This window comes from Mastigoproctus giganteus, chromosome 14 (genome assembly GCF_048544385.1).
Source record: "Mastigoproctus giganteus isolate SK-2022 chromosome 14, ASM4854438v1, whole genome shotgun sequence".
Classification (NCBI taxonomy): domain Eukaryota; kingdom Metazoa; phylum Arthropoda; class Arachnida; order Uropygi; family Thelyphonidae; genus Mastigoproctus; species Mastigoproctus giganteus.
The window spans coordinates 50,974,389-50,989,042 of NC_143588.1; the positions used below are offsets into that span (position 1 = coordinate 50,974,389).

The following is a 14,654-nucleotide window of genomic DNA, read 5'->3' on the forward strand; positions in this document are numbered from 1 at the left end:
ATTATATACTTGGATCTTAGAAAGGCTTTTGATACTGTTGCACATGGAAGACTGCTACACAAATTGGAGCAGTGTGACATTGGAGGCAAATTGCTGCTATGGATAGAGGGGTGGTTGAGGGGGAGAAGACAGAGAGTGGTAATTAATGGACACTGCTTATCGTGGACTGATGTTATTAGTGGAGTCCCTCAGGGCTCAGTGTTGGGTCCATTATTGTTTTCTGTATTTATAAATGATATTGATGATGGTATATCGGGTTTAATGTCCAAGTTTGCAGACGATACAAAGGTTGGCAGGGTTGTCAAGGACACTACTGACACTATGCTGCTGCAACAGGATCTGGAAAGGTTGAGCAGATGGGCTGAGAGGTGGCAAATGAAGTTTAATATTGACAAATGTAAAGTACTACACATGGGAAACAGCAACCCCAGAGCAACGTATCAACTCTGTGGTACTACACTGACAGTGGTAGAGAATGAAAGGGACTTGGGGGGTGGTTGTGCAGGCAGATATGAAGTTCTCTGAGCAGTGCAGACGGGCTGCAAGAGTAGCTCATGGAGTATTGTCAATGATATACAGGAATTTTTCCAGCAGGGATAAGGAGGTGATTATTCCATTGTATAAGGCGATGGTCAGGCCACACCTAGAGTACTGTATACAGGTCTGGAGGCCTCATTCCAAGAAGGATGTAGAGCTGCTGGAACGAGTACAGAGAAGGGCAACAAGATTAGTGAATGGAACAAAGGGGTGCTCTTACGAAGAAAGGCTTAAGTTTTGCAAATTACAGTGTCTGGAGACTAGGCACCAGCGAGGTGATCTGATAGAGGTGTATAAAGCCTTGAATGGTTTAAGCATGCTCAATGCTGATGGGATTCTTCCTCTTGCTCAGAAAAATCACCTGAGAGGGCATAAATTCAAATTGAGGAAAGACAGATGTAGGATAGACGTGCGGAAATTTGCCTTTAGCCAGCGGGTGGTTGGTTGGTGGAACAGACTTCCATCCCTTGTGGTGGAGGTTGATAGCCTAAATAAGTTTAAGGCTCAGCTGGACAGGTATTTTGAATGAACAGAGGGGTGAAGTGGAAGTGGGTTTTTTTTTTTTTTTTTTTTTTGGCTGATGCTGCATAAGCTTGCTTTCTTGCATCAAATGCCTCTACTAATGCTAATGCTAATATGCAGCAGGGAAGAAAATGCATAGGATGTATATAAATTATCAGGTGATACAGAAGTTTGTGATAGATATAAACTAGTCTGCAATAAAGTCACAAAGGAAGTTAGACAAGCCAGGGCAGATTACGAGAAGTATGTGGCAGAGAATGCCTAGAAAAACAGCAAACACTTCTTTACTTATATTAACAGTAGTAAGAAGGGGTTGAATCATATTGGTCCACTTGATGTCAATGGTTTAACTGTTGAGGATCTTTGCTCAGGTTGCTGATAGGCTGAATAGGTATTTTGCATCTACATTCACATGAGGACTTCTTTAGGGAGGGAAATGCGTGAAATTTATCAAACTCTAACAGTAAGCTGAATTTCATTTCCCACTATCCTGAGTGTAATACTACAGAGATGGTACAGGATTACTGCTACCCATAGGCAGTACCTTGCATTTGTCAATGTTAAAACTTCAACTGCCATTTCTCAGGCCATGTGCCTAATTTTTTTTAGATCTTTTGCAGTAGGTTACACTGATTACTGTCATTAATCATAATGAAAAACCATATCATCTACAAACTTAGAAATTAAGCTTGATATACCTTCATCAATATCATTAATATATATAGAAAACAACAATGGGCCCAGCACTGAATCCTGGGGGACTCCACTAATAACAATAGTCTGTGAAGTGCAGTGTCCATTAATAACCACTCTTTCTTCTCCCACTCAACCATCCTTTATCCAGGGCAGTAACTTGCCCTTAATGCCACAGTGCTCCAATTTGTAGAGCAGTTCTTTTATGTGCAACAGTATAAAAAGGTTTCCTGAAATTAAAGTATATATCAAAATTGCTTTTTTTTTTTTTTTTGCATCCAGTTCACCTGCTACTGCATAACATTATCCAATCAGATTGGCCAGACAAGATTGTCCCTTAACAAATCCATACTGTGACTGCAGTATAATTGCATTACTCCTTTAACCAGCAACTGCATTGTATTCCCTGGAACAGAAGTTAAGCTAACGGGTCTATAATTGCTCATATTTCCTTTAGAATTGCCTTCGTGAATTGGGAGATACAATTGCACATCTTCAGTCCACAGGGACCTCCTCTGCTCCCCCTTAATACACTGGTGTGCACACTATTTCTAACCACAAAATCAAACGAAACAGCCTGTGGCGATTTACATAACTGTGCCCATTCAGTAAAAAGCTGGTGCACATGCAAAAATTTTATCTGTTTATGTGAGAGAGGGCTCACATAAACAGATAAAAGCAGCAGTTCAACAGTTATGTGCAAATTACCGAATGGTGAGCACGATTGTTACAGACGTTCGATTGGTTTCATACAGTGCTACAGACAACGAAATGACCAGAAGACAACATCTGGATGACTTTACCTGGGGTCGAATAATTGGGAAGGTCGAAGTGCAATGAGTGTGGCTGCAGAGTTCGGTATTGCTCATAGCATCGTCTCATGTGCGTGGTCAGCCCTCAGAACAACAGGTACAGCTGTTTGAAGGACCAGTGGTGGTCGTCCACGAAACAAAATGCCCAATGATCACTGCTATATACTCCTACAGGCCAAGAGGGAACAACACCAGACAGATCCATTGCAAACCAGCTGCACAGGATGCAAGATATCATGGTTTACTCTGTGGCCAGGCGACCCCACAAAAGTGGACTGTTTGCCCAATGGCCAGTACGCTGTGTCCCTTTAACACCTGCCCATTGGAGACACGGTTTACAGTTTACATCGAACACAAGGATTGGACAGCAGCCCAATTGGGTAAGGTACTCTTTACTGATGAGAGTAGATTCAGTCTCAGCAGCGATTCTGGATGTCAGCTAATCTGGCAAGAGGTTGGCACATGGTATCACCCCGCAAGGATCACTGAAAGGGATCAATATGGCGGTCGAGGTGTTCTCGTCTGGGGAGGCGTCCCCAGACAAGAACTTGGATGGATACATACAACTCCAGATACTGGAAGGTGGTACTGTAACCGGTGCACGCTACTGTACTGCATCGGTGCACATACAGATGCACATGGGGTAATCCTTCCCCATGTGCATCTGTTCCGAGGTGCCATTGGCCCCGAGTTATTGTGTTTATGGATGAAAATGCCACACCCCATCGCACAGCAGTTGTTGATATGCTTTTGGAAAGTGAGGACATCATTTGTATGGATTGGCCTGCCCGTTCAACCAATCTAAATCCCATCGAACACATATGGGACGCTCTGGGGAGACGCCTAGCGGCACATCCACACCCATCAGAAAAAATGTTCACCAGCTGAAGATGGTGCTGACAGAGGAATGGACGATGTTACCACAAGAACTTATCAACAACGTTGTTCTAAGTATGGACAGGCGGAGCAAAGCCTGCATAGACATTAGGGGTGGCCATATCTCCTACTGAGGACCACCTCTTCCCCTTGTTGCATCTTTGGCAGTGATGCATCTGTATCATGGCAGCCAGTGCTATGCTGCCATTTTTGAATAAAGTCCCTCTGTATCGTTTTGTTTCCGTTGTTGTGTCGGTGTTGTTTCCTTCATCATTTCTGTACCTCACAAGGTTCCTTTGGTATGCTTTTCCCATAAAAAGGCCACTCCTATGAGAAGTTACAGGTGAAAACATGACTGGTCCTTAAGTTTTGCACACCAGTGTATATGGGAAGCAGCACAAAATCATTTACCTTCCTGTTACAGCTTAATGAACTTCTGGCATTCACCTCCCTAAACAGCTCCTCCTGCATGAATGTACATGCAAGATACCTATTCAGTTTGTCAGCAATCTGAGCAGGATCATCAACAGTTAAACTATTGAAATCGAGTGGACCAATGCATTTCAACCCCTTCCTTCTACTGATAATATAAGTAGCCATTCTCAACCTAGTGTTGTTTGGCAGTACAAGAGTGCAAAATGAGATGATGAGCAAGATTTCTTTTCTTCTTTTCCTTGGTCAGGTTATTGTTTCAAATCTTCTGATGTTGTTTGCTCAGATCGTGTCACTGAAATAATACAAGTAGGGATTGCATCCTTTATTCCACACTCGCCCTTAAAATCTCGTCCTTTATCTAAACCTTAGTTTTAAAATACATGTGCTAAGGCTATTCAAGAGAAGACTGTTGCATATTGTAATTGGCTTGTTTCTAAATATCCAGGTTATTTTCTGCCCACACGAAAGCTCGAACAATTGAAAAGCAGTTATTAATCAGTCCAAACTAGATTTTGAACAGGCTAAGAGTAGAAAACTTGCTTCTTGTCCATATGGTAGCCAAGCATTCTGGTCTCTTGCCAAAGCTATTGGCTGCAACTTTTTCCATCTCTACTCCCACCTCTGTCAAAATCCAATAGTTCTATTTTTATCTCAGATAAAGACAGAACCAACGTGTTAGCGTCCTACTTTTCTTCTAACTCTTGCATCGACAAACTTGGTAGATCACCTCCTACCATTCCCAGTATACTCCATTCAGTGCCTCCTCTGGTCTTCCATCAAAAGGATGTCAGAAGGATATTGATCTCTTGATGCTAAGTTCACAAAACCTGTGCTCCTGAACTTACTCCTTTTCTGTGTCACCTCTTTTTTCACTTTATTATTCCAAAGGTGTTTTTCCTTCTGCTTGAAACTTTGCTCATATCCAGCCAGTTCCTAAAAAGGGTAACAAATTCATCCCATTTCACTTCTACTCTTTCTGAAGTAATGGAGAAATCAAACAACTGCCAAATCTTAAACTATCTAGAAACCTTCCATCTGATCAATGATTGCCAGCAGTATGCATTCCATTAGTGTCAATCCAATGGTGATATTCTCGCTTATGTTACCCATCTATGGACAAATTCAGTGGAAAAGTTTGGAAAAACTCAAGCAGTTGCTCTTATCATTTCAAAGGCTTTTGATCATGTTTTGCATAAAGGTCGTCTAAATAAGCTTCCATCTTATGGTTTGCCTACTGTTTTTTGTAATTGAGTATCCAGTTTTCTCTCTGACTGCTCACTGCGGTAATGGTAGATGTCTCTCTGTCTTCTAACTTCTCTACTAATGTTGGTGTTCCCCAAGGTTCAGTTCTTTCTTCCACTCTTTTCCTCTTTTATATTAATGACCTTCCATTGACCAGAAATCCTATCCATAGTTTTGCTGATGTAGCACATTGCATTCAATGTTCCAATTTGAGAAACCTTACCATGCACAAACAATTTCAACTTCTCTAATATTCACTACCATTTCCTTAAATGTTGTTCTCCAGGTAATTTTCCAGTGGGGCAAAGATAACTTAGTTGATTTCAATCCTTCTAAAATTCAGTCCTGTCTTATATGTCACAAAAATTATTCTTCTGCTCCTATGCTTATCTTTGATGACACTCTGATTTCTAGGCAAGATCATATATCTGTGTTGGGGATTACCCTGACTTCTATCTCTCTAGGCATAAGCACATCACAAATATTGCTTCCTCTGCATCTCAAAAACTGGATTTTCTCTTTCACTCTCACTGTTCTTTTTCTTCAAAATTGTTGTTCACTTTGTACAAATCACAAATCTGTCCTACCGTGGAGTATTGTTCCCACATCTGGGGCGATGCTCCCAAAACCTCTCTCAGGCTTCTAGATTCCATTCAGAACAGGGCAGTTATGTTATTAAGCACTCCTCTCTAAGAGTTGTCCACTCTGTTTCACAAATGTTCTGTTTCTGCTGCATGCCTTTTCTATAGATACCATATTTCCCCATGTATAAGACGCACCTTTTTTCGAAAAATTTGGGGTCTAAAAACTGGGTGCGTCTTATACAGTGGTTGTAGATTTTTTTTTACTTGCATTTCCCACTTTTTCGCGCTTGTTGTCTTTGCGCTCATTGTTTTGCACTTGTTACCGGTATATTAGGTTACGTTTTGCCATGTTCTGGCCAGAAGTGGCTCAGAAAAGATTTTTGTACAGTGCTGAATTCAAGTTAAAAGTGATCCAGTTTGCAAAAGTGAATGGAAATTGTGCTGCTGAACGTAAGTTTGGTCCTCCTCCAAATGAGAAAACAATCCGAGACTAGCAACGGGAAGAAGAAACCCTACTGAAAGCGCCACGGCAGAAGAAGGCCATTAGAGGCAAGTCAGCAAAATGGCCTGATTTAGAGAGGGAATTGAAGATGTGGATTGAGGAGCAAAGGGCAATTGGAATTCCTGTGTCCACAAAGATGGTTCAGCATGAGGCAAAAAGAATTGCTGATGAAAAAGAAGTTACTGATTTCAAAGGAGGACACAATTGGTGCTTCAGGTTCATGAAACAGAATGGACTAAGCATGCGTACATGCACCAGACTTGCGCAAAAGATGCCTGAAAGCTATGAGCAGAAGGTCGTTGAATTTCATTGTTTTGTCATTCAATGTGAAGGCACATCAGTTTGAGTTGGGACAGATTGCAAATATGGACAAAGTTCCCTTTCAATTTAATGTCCCAAGTAACAGAACTGTTGATAAGAAGGGGGTGAAAACTAACTGTGAAGACAAGTGGACATGAAAAGAACCATTATACAGTTGTTCTAGCTTGTTGTGCCGACAGAATCAAGCTGCCTCCTATGCTGATTTTCAAACACAAAACAATGCCAAAAGAAGACATTTCTCCTCGAGGAGTGATTGTCCACGACAAGGGTTGGATGAATCAGGATGGAATGAAGATCTGGTTTGAGAAAGTTTGGAGCAGGAGACCAGGTGGGCTCTTACGCAAACCTGCCCTATTGGTGCTTGATCAGTTCAGGGCACACATAACAAAAAATACAAAGAAGATTGCTGCAGAGCAAAAAACAAAACTTGCCGTCATACCTGGAGGCTTGACATCCCAGCTCCAGCCACTTGATGTCAGCATTAACAAACCCTTCAAAGTTGCCAGGAGAGACGAATGGAACCAATGGATGAACTCTTCTGGGGGCAATTTGACACCATGAGGAAGAGTGAAGAAACCAACTATAGGAGAAGTTTGTACCTGGGTGAAAAGATCCTGGGATAATATCAAGATTGAGATCATTGTCAAATCATTTAAGAAGTGTAGCATTTCAAATGCCATAGATGGAACTGAGGACGAGGCAATATATGAAGACGGTGATTCGTCACCAGACACAGATGAGGACAAGCTAATAGATGAGAGTTTTGACAGTGATGAGTTGTATGAATTTTATGATGAATAAAACTTGAGTTCAATAACTTTATGTAATACATTTTTTTTTTTTTTCAAATTTCAGACCCCAAAATTAAGGTGCGTCTTATACATGGGGAAATACGGTACTTTCATGGTCACAGTTCTTCTGAATTGGCTTCTATAATTCCTGCTCACTCGCTCTCTCTCTCTCTCTCTCTCTCTCTTCCTAAGCAGTTCGAATACATGCCACAATCAGTCAACATCGTTTTTTACTGTCCAACTTCAAACTCACAGAATCCAACTTTTCTTCTTCCTCATTTATTCATTCAACTTCCATTTTCTGGAACAACTTTCCTTCATACGTATTTTCTGAAAATTACAATTGGCAGATGTTCAAGTCTAATGTCAACAAATATCTTCTTTTAACTTCTCAACTTTCAACCCATGCATGGTACTAAGTACTATAGGTTCTAATACCTCTCGTGTTTGGGTTTTCATAAAAAAAAAAAAAGGTGGTGGTTAGGCTACATCTTCAGTATCGCACATTGGTGTAGATGACTTATTTTAGGAAGGATGTGGATTCATTAGAATAGTTACAGAGAAAAGCAGTGAGATTACAGAGAGGAACACAATGGTTAGACCAGGCACCTCCAAGATCTGACTGAGTAGTTAAGACTTTGAATGAACTGAGTAATGAATTGATAAAGAGGGTCATTGAAAAAGGTGTCCATGATTTCCCTTTTAATTATCTTCAGAAATATTTGATCGATTGCTGTGATCGTAGCAGCAAACAGTGTGGTAACTCACTAAGTTTTATCTGACACCTCAACAATGACTTTGGCTGCAGCGTGGGTGTGTGCAGAATGACTCCTATGCGCACCGCTTCAGTCAGTGTCAGTAAGATGGCTGTGCAACAGAAAGTGCACCGTGTTGTAGTACACTGAATTTAAATCTGTCATAACAGTGCAATGTCACAACACACGCACACACTGCACTTTCTGCTGCACAGCCATCTTACTGACACTGACTGAGGCAATGCACTTAGGAGTCATTCTGCACACACTCACAGCACAGCCAAAGTCATTGTTGAGGTATCAAATAACACTTAGTGAATTACCACACTGTTTCTTGCTACAATCACAACAATCGATCAAATAATTCTGAAGATAATTAAAAGGGAAATCATGGACACCTTTTTTGATGACCCTGTACAGTGAATTGCAGGCTTACTGAGGAAGGCATCAGTTCTGCAAATTGCTGTGTCTGGAGACTAGGCACCTCCAAGGAAATCTGACTGAGATGGTTAAGGCTTTGAATGGAAAGAATAAGCTCAACATTGAAGGAATCTTTCTTCTTGCTCAGACTGCACACATGACAGGGCATAAATTAAAATTGAGAAAAGTTAGTTGAAGGATCGAAAATTTTCTTCGGTCAGTGGGTAGTTGATTGTTGCAACAAACTTCCATCTGGTGTTGTACAAGTGGGTAGTTCGGATAAATTTGTGGAAGAACTAGACAAACTATTAGAGGGTATGGACAGATGATATAAGAAGCTTGGCTTTCTTTCATCATTTGCCATTACTAATACTAATCTGTAGTTTTAAGTATTGCTAATTTCACACTGCTCAGCTTCACTTCATCAAGAAGGATTTCTCATCTATAAAGATCATAGTATTATCTGATTCTTTCATAACTCAAGTCTCTTTCCTAATCCACACCCTTCTCACATGTAGACTCTTACATTTGGGTTTTAACTGGATTCGTGTATTGACCATTCATGAAGGCAGTCTATATAATTTTGATGTAACTCTGCCTATATTTTCATTGTTTACCACCCATCTGACCTGTGTGTTGCCAGAAAATTTTAGCATTCATCCCCCCCCACTATTTTACTTATATTCACAGATATATTCCAAAGTGAATGATAGATGGTTTGGCAAATGCTTCTTCTTTGTGATTTTTTTTTTTAAACACTTGTATTAAAGAAGTTTCTCATTATATATTCCCTGTAAATACCGCAGGTTGACTGTATATTAAAACACATTGTGAGTTGCTCCGTTCCTGTGAACATGACGCCCGAAAAGTTCTAGTCCGACTTAAGGAATGTAGAGAATAACCCCCCCCCATATCCAATTTTATTAGACCCCTAAATTTAACTCTAAAGTCCAGCTATAGGACCGAAAGAAATAATCGGTCCATATTTATTAAACAGTTTAGACCTCAAAAATCTAATTTTATGCCAATCCAAGTAATGGTTTCCATGCTGCCAGAAGTATGGTGTTTGTAGACAGCAGTCATGAGCACTCATTGTTGAGACCGCACGGTCTGAACACTACGGTTCTGACAGTGGGGAAGATGTCCCACCTGCTTTACAAAATAGATATCGCCATCCTCAAGAATTATTAGCGAGTTGGAAAAGAAGCTTCCTATATATAAAATAAAGGTAGTTCCTGTTGATTTATAATATAATAGAATATAGGAATTATCAAGCACTTAATAGCTCTCAATTATCAAATCTGTTAAAACATATATACACTGGTCAAAGGAAGTGCATCACCCCTTAAAATTGTAATTGTCATCCAAATAACGTAAGTGTATGGCAATATTTCTTACAGATTGCATCAGATAAGATTGACACGCGTAGGTGATGACATAATATTGCATCAGCTGTTACTTTCAGCTACATAAGCACGCTCTGCAAGAGTTGCAGTCATTCCTTGCTTGTGTCAGGATGGCGAGTTACATGCAGTTGATACCACAAAGAAAGAGTGTTGTTGTTGCTATACGTGAGGGAGGATGTTCTTCCCATCATATTTGCTTGTAGTGTCTTGTAATCAGCTGACAGTGAATAGATTTCTTTCCAAAAGGTGGTGTGTAGGCTAACTCAAGAATACTGGTTCTGCTGATACAAAAAAAAGGAACCAGACACAAACGAGTCTCTACGCCAACACAGGACCACATTTTTAAGCGCTTATGCCTTAAAAACCATAAAGCTTCTTCGTTAAAGTGGAAAAGAGAATGGGAAGAACATACAGGAGTGGTAGCAAGTGCAGTAACAGTCAGAAGACATCTCTTCAAAAATGGACTTGTAGCCCATTGTCCTAAGAAGAAGCCCACTGCAAAAAGGTCCAGTTAATTTGGTTTAAGGAGCATGTCAAATGGATCCCCGGACCCCCCGAGCAGTGGAAGTCAGTTATTTTCTCAGATGAGAAGAAATTCAACCTGCATGGCTCTGATGGGAGACAAATGATTCGCCGTAGATGTGATGAAGAACTGTATGGTGTCTACAGTGAAATTCCCTATCAGCCAAATGATATGGGGTGCATTTCGTATCGTGGTGTATGTCACCTGCAATTTATAAAAGGTTCCGTAAATGCCAATGGATACCTGGCTAGATTGGGAAGCAAATTACTGCCAACCATTAGAGACCATTTCAACCTGCCAAATAACTGCATCTTTCAGGACGATTCTGCTCCTTGTCATCGGGCGAAAGGCCCCTCCGTAGCCAGGTGGGCAGGAGCGGCAGTGCATAGCACACGCTTCCTGATTAGACCGGGGTTCGAGCCTGTGACCACCAAATACGGAGGATGTGGAAAGGTCAGGGAATGACTACCGCATATCCTCAGAGCAATATGGCCTTAGTTGCTAATGCTCCTAAAAACCAAATAACAACAAATAACATCGGGCGAAAAGTGTAAGTAGGCACTTCTGTAGTTACTTTAGCTTCATTTCTGCATTAGAGGTTTGACAGTAATGTGTTTACATTTGTTACAGGTGAATAAATGGTTGGAAGATCAGTCCATTACAACTCTTAGCTGGGCAGGAAACAGATCAGACTTGAATCCTATAGGGAACTGTTGGCATCGTGTGGAATCTGCAGTTTCCAGAAAGAAACCAAAGACCCTTTGTGAACTTCAGGAAGCCATAATTCATGTTTGTAACCATGAACTATCAGTTGATTATCTTCAGAAATTGATCTTGTCAATGCCTCTGTGGTGTGTCATCAGGGCCAGAGGCGGTTCAACTAAATATTAGTTTACACCTGGTGAACTTTTCATTTTGTTTTCCATTTAAAATGATAAACATTAATAGTTAAGGCAAAGCTAAGTAATAATTGACAGGTGCTCTCAAAATATTCAAAAACTGTTGTATAAAGGTTGCAAATGCTCATTTTGGAATAGTTTGAGAGCACCTGTCAAATATTACTTAGCTTTGCCTTAACTATTAATAAATATCTTGTGTTTATATTTCTATTTGTGGTGCTAGTCATTAATGTAACATACCATTGTGAAAAACAGTTAGAAATGTGATTCCTAGGTGATGTGCTTTCTTTGAATACCTGTGTGTGTGTGTGTGTGTGTGTGTGTGTGTGTGTGTGTGTGTGTGTGTGTGTGTGTGTGTGTGTGTGTGTGTGTGTGTGTGTGTGTGTGTAAATATAAATAAATTCAACAAACTTTCCATTTCCTTGCATTTTTTACTTCTAGGAATTTACATGGAAGTCCAATAATATTGTGGTTCGGGGATCTCAGTGTCAGTTTCCAGAAAATAATCCTCGTAAGTGAATTTTTTCCGAAATACAGAAATTTTTTTCACAAAATTAGTAATATTCAATAAATTTCAAATTGAATCTTTCTATGTATAAGGTCTCCATAGCCGAGTGGTCAGAGCAGGAGTGGAGTAGCACACGCTCTTTGAGTAGACCAGGGTTCAAGCCCCTGACTGCTAAATACGGTCGATCTGCCAATCCACACTGGACCAACTTGGCAGATCATGGTCCATTTCCCTCAACATTAATTGTTGAGGAGGCTCCCATCCTGCAGTGGATTGATAATGGCTACAGTTTATGTATATTGGAGAAAAAAAATTGTTCTTTAATGTATGGGGTGCACAGAACTCTTACTCCTTAAGTTTTTGATAATGAAGATATAAAAGTGAATGCCACTCATGATAATCTGGTAATTTGTATTTCTGGTAATTTGTATTATTGAAAGCCTTCTTTTGACCTGTGCTGTATTTTGATTAGAATTGCATAAGCCCATATTATAATCCATCATATTACAAATGTTTCTGAAACATAAAGTAATCCCAAATCAAAACAAATAAAATCATAACAGAAACTAATGAGTAGAGTAATAGGACTTTAGATGCACCCTGTAGAGCAGTGGGTCTTAATCAGAAGTGATTGCACCACAAATGGATGTAGAGCAGCCTAGTACGTGGGATACAAGGATGCACTAAACTGTATCGCCCCCTAAACCTATAATCATAATTTTAAAATTATCTCCCTTCCCTTTTGGAGACTGAGCCAAAATGGAAGGAAAAGATAAAAGGTTGAAGCACGTTGGATGAAAAAAGGTTAAGAACCACTATTGTTGAGCAAGAACGAGAAGTATTTTGAGAGCTGTCCTGCTGTCATCTCCCAAACACAATGTTTGTGACATGATTGTTTGTTTGTTATTTGGTTTTTAGGAGCATTAGCAACTAAGGCCATATTGCTCCGGGATATGCGGTGGTCATTCCCTGACCTTTCCGCATCCTCCGTATTTGGTGGTGACAGGCTCGAACCCCGGTCTAATCAAGAAGCGTGTGCTACGCACTGCTGCTCCTTCCCACCTGGCTACGGAGGCGCCTTTTGTGACATGACTTTGTTAAGAAATGCAATTATATGTGGGCACATTTGACAAATGACTAAGTAACCCCTTAAGAAAATTTTGGAGCCATTGGGTCTGTGGATCAAGCAGGCCAATTCAAGTTGGAAAACTTAAGTAAAAAACCAGTATAGAAACTTGTTCCTTAATATCATTCTAATTGAAAGTATGTGTGGTAGCTAAGGCTGGATTTACCAGGGCATAGTTGCTCTGGAGGAGTCAAAAGGTTGCTGGGGGCCCCCTGGACCAATGCAATTTACTTGGAGGAGTAAAGTTTATAGCTTTTAAGCAGGACCTCAGACTATTTAAATTCCAGCATTGGCTGTAACCCATGTTGATGTCAGAACCACACATCATAAATGCCTGAATTCCTAGGTGCCAAGTAACTTAGGAACTCATCAGATGAAGAGCAATGAAAAATCAAGAGGGCACATTAGTTCCAGCCCTTACCTTTAACAATTTCAGCCCAACAGTATTCAAAGCAATGTTAAAGTCTACATTCCAAAACCCTTACATTAGATAAGTTTGGGCATCTGCAGTCTGCAGAGACAGCTGCCTGTGCTTCGTGGATCCACTGAACACACACACACACACACACACACACACACACACACACACACACACACACACACACACACACACACACACACTTGTACTGACTGCTCTGCTAAGTGTCTGAGCTGCAGATAAGAACACCCTGTGTATTCAAGGGATGTACCTATTAGAATCAAGGTAAAAAAATACAATAATACAAAACTGAACACAATGTAAACGAAGACATGAAAAAATCTATATCAGCCCCAACTATGGAAAAGCTATATTATGCTTGAGAAACCCTGAAACAAATATCAGTTACCATTCATCCTATCCAACAAACTGTTAACTCAGTCAGTAAGGTTAATACTGGTCACCATATCAAATTACAGGTAAACCAGTAAACATGCCAGTAACCACACAGTCAACTGCTGTTCCCCAGCAGAACACCAAACTCGCTCTCCATTTCTGGTGCAAACCAAAATTAGACTGCATGGATATAGAAGACATACCAAGATGACCAGACCCTATACATACTTACTGAGAATATCACCTATTGTCTAGATCAGTGGTGTCCAACCTACGGGCAGAGGGCCAGATGTGGCCCATGCCGAAAGTGAACTACAGCAGCATTTTGGAGAGTTGCACCACTGCATGTACAGGCATGCAAGCATTAAGCTAGACTGTATCAAATGTGTACATGTAGTCAAGTGCAGTCATATGTACGCTAAATACAGTTATGTACTTATCAGTCTTTTCATATTGTGAAATTCTACTATTTTGAATAACTTGTTCATTATATTGAATTAAAAAATCATCCTTAAAAATGTTCCGAAAGAGGAAAGTTGTGTTTTTAATCAGAGGTGAACTGAAGACTATTTCTTCATTAAGTATGACGAAAAAGCAGTGTATTTGGTGTGTAAGGAGACTGTGTCAGTTTTTAAAGAATATAATTTAAAACGACACAGTGATTCCAAGCATAAATCTTATGATCAATATAAAGGAGTGTTGTGAAAAAAAAAAGTATTCACAGAAAGAATTAAGAAAAAAACGAAACAAACTGAAAACGTATCAGTCGAGGAATTTATCTGCTGTAAGTGCCAGTTGTCAAGTTGCACATTTGATCACTTTTGAAATTAAACCAAACCATTCAGTGATGGTGAATTAACGAACAATGATACAAGACATTATTTTGTC

At 40.1% G+C, this 14,654-nt stretch overlaps 1 protein-coding gene across 1 annotated transcript in view; it reads left to right on the forward strand.

Annotated features, from left to right (window-relative positions):
- Positions 1 to 14,654, forward strand: part of LOC150075134 (leishmanolysin-like peptidase) — an 807,866-nt gene that overhangs the window by 706,846 nt on the left and 86,366 nt on the right. The window contains 1 exon segment of the mRNA XM_090388304.1: positions 11,760 to 11,829. Coding sequence (XP_090244430.1) covers positions 11,760 to 11,829 — 70 coding nt within the window.